Source organism: Ranitomeya imitator, chromosome 4 (genome assembly GCF_032444005.1).
Source record: "Ranitomeya imitator isolate aRanImi1 chromosome 4, aRanImi1.pri, whole genome shotgun sequence".
NCBI lineage: Eukaryota > Metazoa > Chordata > Amphibia > Anura > Dendrobatidae > Ranitomeya > Ranitomeya imitator.
In genome coordinates, this window is record NC_091285.1 from 273,286,688 (window position 1) to 273,303,776 (window position 17,089).

Genomic DNA, 17,089 nt, shown 5'->3' on the forward strand with positions numbered 1-17,089 from the left:
ATGCGCGTCCCAGCATGGAGCCGCCGCGGATGTGGGTTTCAGCGCTGTTCTGTGCAGCGTGGACGGTGCAGGGATAAGCCTCAATCCATCATCTGTTTGTTAGGGAGGTGGAGAGGAACCGTCCGCCTCCTTGTGCCATCCGCTTTCACAGTGGTGGGACAGTGGGGGCTGCTCGGACGCCATAGAGAGGGGCCTCTGTACAGCCACGGAGTTCAGCCCCCGGGTGGACAGGGTCAGTTGTCCGGCATTAGGCCTGGCTCCAGGAGAGGGTACATGGAGGCGACACTCCATGTGGTCGCCTGCTACTGGTGTGGGGAGATCGGGACCATGAAAGGAACCGTCGCCCCTGAAGTGAGCTCAGGCATGGCTTCCCACGTCGCAGGAAAGGGTACGGGGAGGTATACTCGCCGTGCTCGCCTGTTGATGGTTCGAGGGAGATCGGAACCTTGAAAGGAACCGTCGCCCCCTTCACTCCGTTAATTAAAAAATAAAAATTTACAGAAAAGTAAATAATAAAATAAAAACGTTGGGGTCTGAAACAGACCCATGTGCCTCCTACAGACACTAAGCAAGAACTGGTTAGCTGAGAGCCAGCAGGAGGGTATATACTGCAGGGGAGGAGCTAACTTTTTTTGTATCACTTAGTGTCAGCCTCCTATTGGCAGCAGCATACACCCACGGTCTGTGTCCCCCAATGAGGCGAAGGAGAAATTACATATATAATAGAATTGCAGACTTTGATCAGGCTTTGATCAGAGTGTGATTAAAGTGGCATACATTTCTCTCACAGGTGGAGAGGGGGAAAAACTTTCTCCATTTTGACAGTCTATGAAAATCGGAGAGCATATAAATATATATGTATAAATATATTTTCTATTCGCCACGACAGCACCCACTAGAGAGAGGGGATCCGCCCCTAGGAACAGGAAACCTACAGAGAGATAAAAGGGGCGGCCCCCCCTCGCTCCTCAGTTGGTTTCCTGTTCCTAGAAGGGAACCCACAGAGAAAACTCTATGGCTAAGAAGAGGAAGGCCTGCCTGGGCTACCGCCTGTACCGACTCTGCTGAGTGACAGGGGTCCCAGAGCAGGTGGACAGTGTCGGGGGAATGTTCCTGCGGGCTCCCCCCTCATCTGGTGCGGCTGACAGGGAAGCCTGAAGGTGCCAACGGTCTCCCTGCTGGGACACCGTTGGGTAAGTGCTAATGAATGCACGGCGCAGTGTGGATACCTGCGGTAATGCCCTCCTAAGTGGAGCTGAGCAGCGGTGCGGCGTCCCTGGGCGGAATCTTCCCTCCGTTCCCTCCAGAGGTAAGAGGCGACATGGTGTGGGAAGCAGCGCTTAGGGCGCTTCCGGTATGCAGCAGACGCGGGCGCATGCGCAGTAGCGTCGGCGTCCCATGGAAGGAAGCTTGAACTTCCGGGGTCGCGGTGTCAGAGGACCATTTCCGGGGGAACCGCCATAATGGATTCCCCCATGCGATCCCAGTGTCCGGACGCCGGACTTGTGAGTAAAAAAAAAAAAAAAATTTTTTTTAGGGGATGTATGCAGGAGTGGCTACACTATAAAGGTCAGGATTAGAAGTGCAGTCAGTGTGCATTATGTCGTCCCAAGAGGAGGTCCGTGTGCACTCCATGGAAGAGCCACTAGTACCTAGTAGCGAAACCAGGAAAAAGAGCAGTGGACACTCTAAGATAAGTGACTCTACTGATAAATCGGGAAGGAAATCGTCCCGTTCCACATCCCAAACTAAGGCAACCCCGCAGCCGGTAAAATTAATACGCTGGGTGAGTGTACACATAGCTTCACTGAAGCATATATTGATTCCTTTGCTTGTATTATTCTAGGCAAAGAGGACGGGGAAGAGTAAGCACAAACAATGTGCTATATGTACCGAACCCCTGCCTGACTCCTATACTAAGAGTCTATGTCAGGCATGTATAGATAATACCTTACGGCAGGAGGAATCGGTGAAAATGAATGAGATACGGCTCATAATTTGGGAAGAACTTCAGTCGTTAGGGGGCGGTTCTTCCTCGATTAATATCGAGAAAAAGAAAAGAGTATCCTCACCTAGAGCTGACACGTCAGCAGAGAGTGGGGAGGTCGACTCTGATGTCTCAACTGTCTGACTCTTCAGGGGAAGAAGACTTTGTTTGCTTTCCAACTGAAGGCATAAACAACTTGGTTAAATCGGTGAGAAATACGATGGGGGTATCTGAGTCAAAAGAACCCCAAACACCACAGGAAATCATGTTTGCTGGTCTTTCCCAACGGAAAGGCCACGTGTTTCCAATAAACCAGGCCATAAAGGACCTCGTTAAGAAGGAATGGGGTAAAGGTCAAAAAGGGTTGGTACCAATACCCTGTAAGAGGCGCTACCCCTTTGATGACGAAGATTTGAGTACATGGACCAAAATACCAAAGGTCGATGCTGCAGTTGCATCTACATCTCGCCGGTTCTCCTTGCCCGTGGAAGATGCAGGTTCCTTATCAGATCCCATGGACCGAAAATCAGATGCGCTCCTTAAAAAATCGTGGGAGGCCTGTGTCACGGCATTCAAACCGGCAATTGCAGCCACATGTACTGGCAGGTCAATGTTAGTCTGGCTGGATCAGCTGGAGCAAAATATTAAAAATGGTGTATCCAGGGAGAAGTTACGAGCATCTATCCCTTTGATCAAAGGTGCGGCTGCCTTTATATCGGATGCCTCTATTGACTCCCTACGACTGGCGGCCAGAACAGCTAATATCTCCAATACGGCTAGGCGGGCTTTATGGCTAAAAAACTGGAAAGGAGATGCCCAATCTAGATCCAAATTATGTGCCATACCCTGTCAGGGTGAGTACCTGTTTGGAACAGTCCTTGTCGATATACTCACGAAGGCAGGTGAAAGGAAAAAAGGATTCCCTAATCCCTTTGTTCCATCTTACAGAAGGGCCTTCAGGAAGCCACCATTCGGAAAGAAGGGAGGCTTCAGAGACAGATGGAACAATAAGGATTTTAAACAAAAAGGAAACCTGTTTAATAAACGTCCATTCAAGCCAGCCGACAAATTCCAGTAATTATATTCCTCCAGTGGGTGGAAGATTAAAACAGTTTAGGCAACAATGGGAAGAGATAACAATAAATACTTGGGCCATTAAATTAATATCTTCAGGCCTCACATTAGACTTTATTAGAACTCCACCGGACTCCTTCCTCCTTACCACCTTAAGATCCAGGCCTCAGCAAGAGGCGCTTGAAACAGAGGTTAAAACCCTCCTACGCAAACAAGTCCTAGTGGAAGTCCCATCTTCCCAGATGGGGAGGGGATTTTATTCTCCCTTGTTTCTGATTAGTAAGCCGGATGGCTCTTTCAGAACCATAATTAATTTAAGAAAGCTGAACTCCTTTATAAGGCCTAAAACATTCAAAATGGAATCCATTCGTTCAGCCATAAAGAATCTATTTCCAAACTGTTACATGGTAGTATTGGATCTTAAGGATGCTTACTATCATATTCCTATACATCATTTATTCCAGCAGTTCCTTCGGGTAGCAGTCTGTATAGAGGGACAAATTCGTCATCTACAATATAAGGCGATGCCCTTCGGATTATCCATGGCCCCAAGGGTTTTCACAAAATTGCTATTGGAAGTTATGTCTTTCCTAAGAGTAAAAGATACTTTAGTCATTCCATATCTGGATGACCTATTGATTGTGGGTAAAGACCCCCTACAGTGTGAGCAGAGGTTACGGGAAGTAGTGATTTCCTTACAATCCCTGGGGTGGCTGGTTAATTGGGAAAAATCTAGACTTCAGCCTGTTAAGTGTCAGAAATTCCTGGGGCTCCTTCTAGATTCAGCTGACCAGATTTGTAAGATGCCTGAGGATAAGAAATTCTCCATAGTTGATAAGGTATCCTTAGCAATAGAAAATCGTAGTATGTCACTCAGACAGAGCATGTCATTACTAGGTTCTCTGACATCGTGTATTCCTGCGGTCCAGTGGGCTCAGGCTCATACTAGGCTTCTACAAAAATTTATATTAGAGGAAGACATCAAGAATAGAGGCTGTCTGGATAGAACAGTTTATCTAACAACGGAAGTATTACACTCCCTTAAGTGGTGGTTAAATCAGAAAAACCTTTCAAGGGGGGTTCTCTGGGTAATTTCCCCCTCTAGTATAGTGACCACAGATGCTGGTCCTAAAGGCTGGGGGGCACATTTTAAGGATCAGTGGGTTCAGGATCTTTGGTCTAGTTCGGAACTGGATAGTTCTTCGAATGTCAAAGAGTTGAGGGCAATATATTATTCCCTACTTCACTTTCTTCCTCAGCTCAGCGGCGCTCACACAAGAGTGTTCTCCGACAACACCACGGCAGTAGCTTACTTAAACCATCAAGGAGGTACGCGGTCGGACAGACTCAGGGAGCTGGCATCAGACATCATGGAATTAGCCAAAGGTCATCTGCTATCACTATCAGCAGTTCACATCAGGGGCACAGACAACTTTCGTGCCGATTTTCTGAGCCGTCACACCCTCCATCAAGGGGAATGGATGCTAAACAGAAAAATTTTCAAAATGATAACAGCGCAATGGGGTGTTCCTCAAATAGACTTGTTTGCCACAAGAGCCAACCGACAGGTCAGGGCGTTTGCCTCTCTAAACAGGGAGGACAAGCCGGACATACTCGATGCCCTCCAAGTACCCTGGACTTTCGACCTGGCATATGCTTTTCCTCCATGGAATCTACTACCTTTGGTAATAAGAAAAATAAGGGAAGAAGGAGCAAGAATTCTATTAATAGCCCCATTCTGGCCCAAAAGGCCATGGTTCTCATGGCTGAGGGCAATGTCAGTGTCGGACCCGTGGATTCTGCCTCAATCCAAGGACCTGCTCTCTCAGGGTCCGTTCCTTCATCCTCAGGCAAAGGGCATTAATTTAACTGCATGGAGTTTGAAAGGCAGTTACTAAATCTCAGGGGGTTTTCTAGTGGGTTAATAGATACTCTGATGAAAAGTAGAAAACCCTCAATTACCAGGATTTATGTTAGAATTTGGAGGAAATTCCTTCAATTCCATACTACACAACTTTCCGCTGATATTCCTATATTTCCAATATTGGAATTTCTACAAAAAGGTCTGGAATTAGGTCTTTCAGTAAGCACTCTGAAAGTACAGGTGTCAGCCTTAGGAGCTCTTTTTAATTTTGATGTAGCAGGTAATAAATGGATATCTCGGTTTATATCTGCCTGTGAGAGAGCGAGACCAATTAGCATACCTCGGGTCCCTCAGTGGGATCTATCGATAGTCCTAAATGCATTGACTCAATCACCTTTTGAGCCTCTCCATGCAGCCTCACTAAAAAATATTTCTTTAAAAACGGTATTATTAGTGGCATTAGTTTCTGCCAGAAGAGTAAGTGATCTTCATGCATTATCTATAGATCCTCCCTTTTTTGTGGTAACATCAGATAGGATACTTTTAAAAACAGATCCTTGTTATCTCCCTAAGGTGGCTTCTACCTTTCATAGATCCCAGGAGATCCTGTTACCTACCTTTTATGAGAACCACTCAACTCCAGAAGAAGAAAGACTTCACACCCTAGACGTAAAAAGGACTGTCTTAGCCTATTTAGAGAGAACTAGGGACTGGAGGAAGAGTAGGGCTCTCTTTGTGTCTTTTCAGGGTAAAACCAAGGGTGCCGGAGTCACAAAGAACACATTATCTCGCTGGATCAGAGAGGCAATAATCTTGGCGTATAAGGCTGGAGGGAAAGATCCTCCAATGCATGTGGGAGCGCACTCTACAAGAGCCTTGTCGACTTCCTGGGCAGAAAGGGCAAATGTGCCAATAGACCTTATATGTAAGGCTGCAACTTGGTCTTCACCGAATACCTTCTATAAGCATTATAGATTAGATCTATCCTCTGCTTCTGATCTAACTTTTGGTGTATCGGTCCTTGACTCAGTAAACCCACCCAGGCTATAGTCTCTGCAATTCTCTCTAGTGGGTGCTGTCGTGGCGAATAGAAAATACCGGATTACGTACCGGTAATGCTCTTTTATAGAGCCCACGACAGCACCCGTTCACATCCCTCCCTTTTCTGTATATAGTTGCACATGGTGCTTTTTTGGTGAGGTGTAAATATTAGAAGATATAGTATGAGGTTGTAAATATGTATATATATGTATATACCCGAACCTGTTAACTAAAACCTGGCGGCGGTTCCTCCTATTCTCTGTAAAACAACTGAGGAGCGAGGGGGGGCCGCCCCTTTTATCTCTCTGTAGGTTTCCTGTTCCTAGGGGCGGATCCCCTCTCTCTAGTGGGTGCTGTTGTGGGCTCTATAAAAGAGCATTACCGGTACGTAATCCGGTATTTTTATATATTTAATTTATTTATATATAGTATGTATACATAGCTCTGTAGAATTAATGGCACTATGAGAAAAATAAATAAATATCTATGTGTGTGTATTTGTGCAATTCTATAAGCCTGTGCACAGAGTAGAATTCAGACAAATAGACTTTCTATCAAGCATGTACATAGATTTGAGCTCGCTCAGGCAGAGCTCTGTGCTTCTGTCTGTTGAGCAGCATGCTATAGAGTAGCTGTTTGGAGCGATCAGTGGCTTTCTCAGGACCCAGTCACCCACTGAGTCTGATCAAACTCTGATCTGAGTCTGTAACTCTATTATGCCAGTTGCCGTTCAATAAATTCTCCTCATGATATCCTGTGGTTCCAGTTCTGATCCTCCTCCTGCCATCAAGCTACTATGTTGTCCATGGTTTCTGCGCAGCCCTCCTGCTGCACCACGGTCATCTGTCAGTGCTTCATTACAGCTGCTCATCTGTACTAGATTAAACATAACACCTATCATTAAAAAAAAAGAGGATTAAATGGTAGGTAATATTTACCGAATCATTCTGATACACAAGAGAGAACACGTCACTCAGATGTTTGCTGACATTTTTTAGGGGTAAATGGTGCAGTTCTAAACTTCACCACGAACACCCAACAGCCACACAATATGTGAATGGGGCCTTAGTGATAAGTGAACAACTACTTACCGAGATTTGTCTTCCTCAACCTGCTGCTTCTGGGGACACAACGTGGTTCAGGATAATAACTTTATACATTCTGTACCAATTGTGAGGTCATGAGATATTATGATGTCATGTGCCCTGTGATTTCATATCCCCGAATGTGCAGACGGCACTTCTGAGCAGCAACTGGCAGTGTTGGAGCCCAGGGATTACAGTTCAGGTGGTAGAAACATGAACACAATAGGAGACATGGATACTGTTGCCAACCAATTATTTAATCTGGGAGAGGAGTGGCAAATTCCTGCGAGATCCAGGCCTTGATCATTTTCAGAAAAGTAAGCCGGTGAACGTTATCGGAGGATAGTCGCATGCAACGGTCTGTTAGTACACCACCTGCGGTACTAAAGACGCGTTCCGATAATACACTAGCAGCAGGGCAAGCCAGCACCTCCAATGTATACTGGCTAAGCTCTGGCCATGAATCCAGCTTAGAGACCCAAAACATGAAGGGGGAAGAGCCGTCTGGGAGTACACGGAGAGGGCAAGACATATAGTCTGTCATCATCTGACGGAAACGTTGCCTCCTGTTGACTGGAGCAGTCTGTGATGGTGTAGACATTTGTGGCAGGCACACAAAACTTTGCCACATTTTGGCCAAACTGGTCTTGCCTTGTGCTGAGGCGCTGCTTCTGCTCCCTCTTTGTGCAGAGCTTCATCCACTGCCTCGATGCACTGAGCTGCTTTGTAAAGCACTAGCAGCACTGCTCTCGGTTGGACTGGAGAAGATGATGGAATGCACCAGTGTGTCTTGGTACTCTCGCATTTTACGCTCCCGGTTCAACGGTGTTGTGAGGCTTTGTAAGTTGTCCCGGTAGCGCGGATCTAGAAGGGTGTACACTCAATAATAAGCCGTGTTGAGAATGTGGGCGATGCGGCGGTCGTTTCTCAGGCACTGCAGCATGAAATCAACCATGTGCTGCAGACTGCCAACTGGCCAAGAAACGCTGTCCCCTGCTAGAGGCGTGATCTCTGCCTGCTCTGCGTCACCCCACCCTCGCTCTACATACTGACTACTAGAGCACTGTGTACCTCCCTCCTCTGGACAGATGTCTTCCTCCTCCATTGACTCCTCCTCACAAAGTGTCCCCTGCCTAGGCCTTTGTGAGGAACCATGTTGCGCAGACTGTCCAGAAGCAGATGGCATTTGTGACTTCATCCTCCACCTCTTCCACAACCTCATCCCTTAGCGCTTGCAGTGTTTTTTGAAGCAGGCAGATAAGAGGGATAGTCATGCTGACTAGTGCATCATCAGCACTCGCCATCCGCGTGGAATCATCGAAGGCACGCAAAACCTGGCAGATGTCCTTCATAGTGGCCCACTCAGTGGTTGTGAAGTCTGCACGGCACACAGTGCGACTTTTTTGCGCCTGATGCAGCTGGTACTCCATTACTGCTGCCTGCTGCTCACACAACAGCTCCAACACATGCGACGTTGAATTCCACCTGGTGGGTAGGTCACATATGATGCGATGTTCCGGAAGGCGGAACCGGCGCTGCAGAGCTGCAATGTGCGATCTTGCCATGCTGAAACGCCGCAAGTGAGCGCACTCTAGGCGTACCTTGTGCAGCAGTGCATCACCATTCGGATAGTCCCTCAAAAAACTCTGCACGACCAAGTTGAGCACATGTGCCAGACATAGGATGTGAGTGAGGTTGCCTAGGCCCAGAGCTGCCACCAGATTTTGGCCATGGTCACACACTACCATGCCTGGCTGGAGATTCGCTGGCACAACCCACACGTCGCTCTCCTGCTTGATAGCATTCCAGAGCTCCTGCACTGTGTGGCTTCGATTCCCCAAAGAAATTAATTTCAATACAGCCTATTGACGTTTGGCCACGGCTGTGCTCATATCGGTCTTAACAGGTAAGCGTTCACTGGTCCATGTAGAGGTAGACTGTGATGGCTCCTGCAGCGGTGATTGAGGAACTGGAGTATGAGGAGGAGTCAATGTGTACAGACTGGATTCTTGCAATCCTTGGAGTTGGCAGAACACGTACAGCGCCATTCTCAAGATCTGTACCCGGCTCCACAACATTTACCCAATGGGCAGTGATGGAAAGGTATCGTCCCTGTCCATGGTGACCGGTCCAGGCATCGGTGGTCAGGTGGACCTTGCTACTGACGGTGTTTAGTAGCGCATATTTAATGTTTCCCTCCACATGCTTTTGCAGGGCAAGGATGGCTGGCCTGCTGAAATAAAAGCGGCTGGGCACGTTGTATTGTGGGACTGCCAATGCCATCAAGTTACGGAAGGTGTCAGTCTCTACCAGCCTGAATGACAGCATTTCAAGGTAGGGTTGAGCGAAACGGATCGTTCATTTTCCAAAGTCGACGACTTTTGGCAAAGTCGGGTTTCATGAAACCCGACCCGATCCCTGTGTGGGGTCGGCCATGCGGTACGCGACTTTCGCGCCAAGTCGCGTTTCATATGACGCGCTTGGCGCCATTTTTTCAGCCAATGAAGGAGCGTGGGCAGAGTGATGACATAGGTCTTAGGGGCGTGGACGCCTATCGCCATCTTGTCGCTTGTGCGCTGTAGCGATTTGCAATGTGTAACACCAGCTTTTCTGTTCAGGGACGAGAGAGAGAGAGAGAGAGCGCGAGAGAGAGAGACTTTGCATTGGGTTTCGTGTTTCGGTCGACCCCAGACTTTTCGCCATAATCGGCCGATTTCACTCGACTCGACTTCTGAGATAGTCGGGTTCGCGAAACCCGACTCGACCCTAAAAAAGTAAAAGTCGCTCAACCCTATTTCAAGGGACATTAGTTTTGCAATGCCAGCATTCAGAGCCTGTGCTCGGGGGTGGTGTGCCGAGAATGGCCGCCTTTTCTCCCATACCTGTGCTACTGATGGCTGTAGACTGGGCTGGGAGTGTGAGGATGACAGGGAACGTGGTGCTGTGGGTGGAATTACACTGGGTCTCTGTAAAACAGTGCCAGAGGTTCTTCCATGGCAATCCTGTGAGGAAGCCGAACCAGCTGTGTGTGGGCTGGATAAAGAGGCTACAACACGAACTGAAGAGGTGGTAGGTGCCGCTGTAGGTTGGCCTAGGTCTTCAGTGTGTTATTGTAACTCCACCACGTGCTTGGTCCGCACATGTTTCGACATATTTGTGGTATTGAGGTTGCTGACATTTTTCCCTCTTTTGACTTTCTGATTACACAGCTTGCATTTGACAAAGCAAATGTATTCTGCAACTGTGTCAAAAAAGGAACAGGCACTGCAAGTCTTGGGAGTGCCTGTTTTGGCTTTTGGAAGAGGCATGCTCCTAATGGGTGGCGAAGTGGAGGCTACAGGCAACGCAGTCTTCCCCCTCCCTCTCCCTCCTTTTTGTCTTATGTCTTCCTCGGAGCTGCTCCCACCACCTTCCTGTACCTCACGCCATGATGGGTCAAGGACCTCATCATCTACACTACCCTCTTCCAAGAACTGCTTCTCCTGGGTAGTCTCGGCAGCACATGCGTACTGCATAGGCACTGGCCCACCCACCTCTTCGGATTCAGAGAGACAAAGCAGTTGCGCATCACTGCATACTGCCTCTTCTTCAGTTTATCGAATGCTGCTTGGCTGGCCCCCTCTTTCCAAGCCAAGAGATTCAGAGAACAGAAGTAGAGATGGCTCCTGTCCTAGGCTCTCTGACTGCCTGGGCAATTTGGCAGGTGGTGAAGAGACAGATGGGTGCTCTTCAGTGCTCTGTGCCTGAGAGGATGTGGCACTAATTTAAGTCGATGCGTTAGCTGCCATCCATCCGACAATTGCTTCAATTTGTTCGTCGCGAAGCAGTGGGGTACGGCAAGCTCCTATAAAGCTGCACTTGAAGGACTGTTCCCTGCTAAAACTGGGGGATGATGAGTCATCGGTGCCCGCAGCAGGCACAGAATCCCCATGTCTTCTCCCTGCAGAAACTCCACGCCCACGTGACTTATTCCCTGCCTTCTTCATCTTGCTAGACTGATAAAGATAGGCAGAAAAGTACTAAGGGCTTAGTGTGCTTATTCCTGAACAGCTGCTAACAGGTATAAGAAACACTAAATTTTATAAAGTGTGGACTAGACTTTAATATGTGCTAATGTGGTCTACACAACTGTAAAGTGGAGTGTTTGGTTAACTTTTTGTTTTTTTTCACAAAAAGACATTGGATGTGCCCAAAGATGTAAAACCAATAGTATCACAAACTTTTTGTAGCGATTACAATGCAGGAAGGTAACCTACAATGCAATAGATGAGGCTCCAAAAAAATAGGCTAATACTAATCTGGCTGGGGCGGCAGGGCACAAGGCTGCAGAAAGGCTCCTCTATGTACTCCTATATAGTGTTTTTCCGCAATCTAGCAGGATACGGATGGAAACCCACTAATAGGATAAATCAGAAAAAATGTGCAGCAGGCTGCACGAATTGAAAAAAGGACAATGGAACAATATGAGGCAGTGACGCACTCTGAGCTGACTACAACCAGCTGTGGCTGCAGAACAGACTACAGAGTGAGCTGCACTCACACAGAGACCTTGCAGACATCCGTGAACAGCGCTGCAAGGCATAAACATGGTTCTCACACAGCGGTTGCTAAATTAGCCTGGGTAAAGCACAATGAAGCAAATCGCTATCTCAAACTATCCCTCAGTCAGAACAGCAGCGTCCTGTCCCTAACTAAATTCACAGCAGAGTGAACCCAAAATGGCGGCAGCTTTTATAGTGCATCATGACATCATTTCAGCAGCCAATCACAGCCATTCCCTTACTTACATGCCTAACATGCATAACAAGATGTGCCCACACTTCTTAGGATTCCTCATTGGCTGAATTAAATCAAACTGGCTCTTTGCACTATGGGAACATCCGATTCCGGTATCCGATATACTGAAAGTATCGGAACTCCGTATCGGAATTCCGATACCGCGAATATCGGCCGATACCCGATATTTGCAGTATTGGAATGCTCAACACTACTCAAATTCAGATGCGTGGAGGGAAGGCACTAAAGAAATATATCTGTTCTAAAATAGAATGCAAGTCTGCAAGGACAGGGTCCTTTCCCCTCTGTACCAGTCTATCATTGTAAATTTGTTTACTGTAAACGATATCTATAAGCCTGTACGTAACCCCTTTTCTCATGTACAGCACCATGGAATTAATGGAGCTATATAAATAAATAATAATAATATGCAATAACGGGTGGGAGGAATCCCACAAAGTAGGTTTACCATAGTGGGCAAAATCTCTGGCATAGCACCAGTGGGACTTCAGGAAATTCTTACAATCAGGCCTGCCCCTATGGGCGGAGTCCATGATATAGTACCAGTGAGGCTCCGGGAGCTGCATTTTTTGACGCACCCCCATGAAATCATGTGACCATCGATGAGACTCCGGGAATTATGTTGTAACAGACACCACCCCGTTGGCTCATGTGATCATCACACACTGTCCACTGACAGCGGGTTACACTCACAAAACAGATTTTATTGCCCGATTGCGATCAGCTCCCACCTCTTCAGCCATGTGGGCGATCTGCCCATATTGCAATACATACATTCAGCATCACAATGTGACCATATACAATCATACTGACATTCTTTGGATGTTAATAGGCAGGTCCATGGATGGAACCACTGTCTTTTTACGTCCTACTGGAAACTGGCACGTTTCATTAGGACTTGGAAAGATTGTTTTGTGACAGGAAGAAAAAGGTGTCATCTACTTAATGCAATCACTGTGTTTACATGCGCATGTTAATTAAAAATATATTAACCCCATGTAGTGAGGAAGGATAATCTTTGGAAGAATGTAGTTTACAAAAACACTCGATGTGAGTGGTATCAGTGAGGTTACTTCCACCACATACCTGCTGATATACGTACAAAATTATTATAATGAATAGGATATAGGTATAGTACCTGCTGATTGTGCACCCATCTCAACAGGTAGGTGGGGGTGCAGCTCTGTTCAACCCCTTTTAACGTCCCAATACCCATCCTCAGGCTTCTCCCCCATACTAAGAAGACATCTACTAATCGATGCTTAAAGGGAACCTGTTATCCCCAAAATCGAAGGGGGAGCTAAGCCCACCAGCATCAGGGGCTTATCTATAGTATTCCGTAATGCTGTAGATAAGCCCCCAATGTATCCTGATAGATGAGAAAAAGAGGTTAGATTATACTCACCTGGGGGGGGCGGTCCGGTCCGATAGGCGTCGCGGTCCGGGGCCTCCCATCTTCTTACGATGATGTCCTCTTTTCTTCACGCTGCGGCTCCGGCGCAGGCGTACTTTGTCTGCCCTGTTGAGGGAAGAGCAAAGTACTGCAGTGCGCAGGTGTCGGGCCTCTCTGACCTTTCCCGGCCCCTGGGTGAGAATAATATAACCTCTTTTTCTCATCTTTCAGGATACATCAGGGGCTTATCTACAGCATTACAGAATGCTGTAGATAAGCTCCTGATGCTGGTGGGCTTAGCTCACCTTCGATTTTGGGGTTGACAGTTTCCCTTTAAAAGCATCCATACTGCCTAACAGTTTATGCTTCACAATAACCTTTTAAAAAGAGAAGAAAAAAAAAAAAAAAGAAAATCAGAAAACTTTACTAAATTGCTGAAATGTAATTAAATGTTAATTACATACTGGTGTGGCATACTGCAGGCGAGTAACTACAACACAAACAGAAAAAAGACAAGGTACCCTTCAAATTACCGTTTATTTCTTAAAATTTTGAAGTTACTAATAATTTACAGATTTAATGCCTGCAAATGCTTACCAGAAGCTCAGCAGCCAATAGTATCAGGTGCGTACAGGACAAGTCAGTTTCAGAATACTACATGAACACTAAGTATTGTAGCTCACAAAGAACAGTATAGATATGTAATTATTTCGGTGGCTTAGAGATGCAGTCGATGTGTTACCATTATCCATCTTTACTTCTGCCTTTGTGGTTTTGGAAAATGTCCCCATATATAGTACTTAAGTGTTTTAAAGATCATCTTTGAAAAATCCAAGCTTTGCTCGAGACATTTCCTTTCTCAACTGCATGATTTCCCAAAACATCTGGTCCACTATATAAAAACAAACAAAAAACATTCTTACAGTCACACAAATAACCTTTTATTTTGTAATCTACATTTTATAAGTGAAACTTCCCCCCCTCAATAATAAAAAAATAAAAATAATACATAGATAACATTATTGATGATTGATGTGTGTATAATTTTAAGTTCCCCTAGGGCTTGATGGGTCAAAAGTTACATCTGGCTTCACAAGGTTAGCAGCAGATCATTTAGGTCTTCTAACGTGTGGCCTCCAGGGAGATTTTTCAGCGCAACCCACATATGCAATTGATATCTGGAGTTTTGAGGCCAAGCAAACACCATGAACTCTGCCCAATTTCTAGCACGATTCTTGTATATTTTTTGCATGGCACATTACTCAGCCAAGCCAGTAGAGAATTCAACTGTCATGGCACTTGGTCTGTACAACAAATAGGTAGTTCGTGTCAAACATAAAATCTCAAATGCCATGATCAATGCTTAAATTAAACAGCACACTGCTTCTGCCAATTTGCCTAATTTTCCATAATGCATGACTTCTGGAGAGTGACGAACAAGAAACAAGCCAGCCACATGATGGATGGATGACATGATACATGTTAGTGACTTTTGGGCATCAATTATCTTGGCTCATCTGTTTTCGTTAGGCCACTTTTGGTAGGCACTAAATTACTCCATGTCAAACGCCCCACAAGACCTACTGTTTCGAAGAAGCTCAAAAATCACAATGTGGTGTGTGTATATATATATATATATATATATATATATATATATATATATATATATATATATATATATATATATATATATATATATATATATATATATATATATATATATATATATATATATATGACCACAGCAGCACATGTACATGAATCGGCCATGTGAAAACACAGACAAATATACATTTCACAAAAATATTTTTTCATAAAAATTTCCTCAAAAAATATTTATTTATATATATATATATATATATATATATATATATATATATATATATATATATATATATATATATATATATATATACATACACACACCAAATAGCAAAAAGAAGGCAGCACTCCAAAAATTTCAGGTGAAAAAAGGTGAAGTTTTTAATCGACCCACATCACTGCGCGACGTTTCGGCTCACTGAGCCTTTTACAAGCTTGAAAAAGGCTCAGTGAGCCGAAACGTCGCACAGTGATGTGAGTCGATTAAAAACTTCACCTTTTTTCACCTGAAATTTTTGGAGTGCTGCCCTCTTTTTGCTATTTGGTATACATGTTGGATAAATGTTTGGAACATTTTATCCAGGGGGCTAGGCACCTACTTCAGAGACAGTAACCATGATCGTCTATTTGGCATTCTTCATCTCCAGGGCACCACGTCAGGTTTCTATGGGTGCCCTTGGTTTCCAGTAATTGACAAAATACTTCGCTCACGCGGTGACATACCTAGATCACATCCGGAACACGTGATCATGCCAAGATCCAGCAGCGTCTCCACAGTAACGGTAATCACTGCACTGTTCATCACTACCTCACACGTATCGGTGGAGTCGTGCGACCTGTTAATACTAATGGTTCACAGCGTGAACTTTTCTGGGGTGGCTGGGGGCAGATATTTTTAGCCAGGGGGGGGCCAATAACCGTGGACCCTCTCCAGGCTATTAATATCTGCCCTCAGTCACTGGCTTTACTACTCTGGCGGAGAAAATTGCGCGGGAGCCCACGCCACCTTTTTCCGCCATTTAACCCTTTATTTTAAGAGCTAGAACGGCCAAATTTTGCAGATACACACTACTGACATTAGTAGTGTGGAATCTGCAAAAAAAATGGAGAGAAGACATGGTTTACTGTATGTAAACCATGTCTCAAATCATGTCGGGTTTAGGAAGGAGAAAGAAAAAGCCGGTAATTGACTTACCGGCTTTCAAGCTGTATAGCCCAGGAATAAATATTAATATATATACATATATGTCTCACTGACATATATATATATATATATATATATATATATATATATACATACATACATACATACATATATACAGGTCCTTCTCAAAAAATTAGCATATAGTGTTAAATTTCATTATTTACCATAATGTAATGATTACAATTAAACTTTCATATATTATAGATTCATTATCCACCAACTGAAATTTGTCAGGTCTTTTATTGTTTTAATACTGATGATTTTGGCATACAACTCCTGATAACCCAAAAAACCTGTCTCAATAAATTAGCATATTTCACCCATCCAATCAAATAAAAGTGTTTTTTAATAACAAACAAAAAAACCATCAAATAATAATGTTCAGTTATGCACTCAATACTTGGTCGGGAATCCTTTGGCAGAAATGACTGCTTCAATGCGGCGTGGCATGGAGGCAATCAGCCTGTGACACTGCTGAGATGTTATGGAGGCCCAGGATGCTTCAATAGCGGCCTTAAGCTCATCCAGAGTGTTGGGTCTTGCGTCTCTCAACTTTCTCTTCACAATATCCACAGATTCTCTATGGGGTTCAGGTCAGGAGAGTTGGCAGGCCAATTGAGCACAGTAATACCATGGTCAGTAAACCATTTACCAGTGGTTTTGGCACTGTGAGCAGGTGCCAGGTCGTGCTGAAAAATGAAATCTTCATCTCCATAAAGCATTTCAGCCGATGGAAGCATGAAGTGCTCCAAAATCTCCTGATAGCTAGCTGCATTGACCCTGCCCTTGATGAAACACAGTGGACCAACACCAGCAGCTGACATGGCACCCCACACCATCACTGACTGTGGGTACTTGACACTGGACTTTAGGCATTTTGGCATTTCCTTCTCCCCAGTCTTCCTCCAGACTCTGGCACCTTGATTTCCGAATGACATGCAAAATTTGCTTTCATCAGAAAAAAGTACCTGGGACCACTTAGCAACAGTCCAGTGCTGCTTCTCTGTAGCCCAGGTCAGGCGCCTCTGCCGCTGTTTATGGT

At 45.3% G+C, this 17,089-nt stretch overlaps 1 protein-coding gene across 1 annotated transcript in view; it reads right to left on the reverse strand.

Annotated features, from left to right (window-relative positions):
- Positions 1-13,759: 13,759 nt before the first annotated feature.
- RAB3IP (RAB3A interacting protein) overlaps positions 13,760-17,089 on the reverse strand; it is a 97,160-nt gene continuing 93,830 nt past the window's right edge. The window contains exon 11 of the mRNA XM_069764618.1: positions 13,760-14,133. Coding sequence (XP_069620719.1) covers positions 14,051-14,133 — 83 coding nt within the window. The 3' untranslated portion in view covers positions 13,760-14,050. The remainder of the gene's footprint in view (positions 14,134-17,089) is intronic.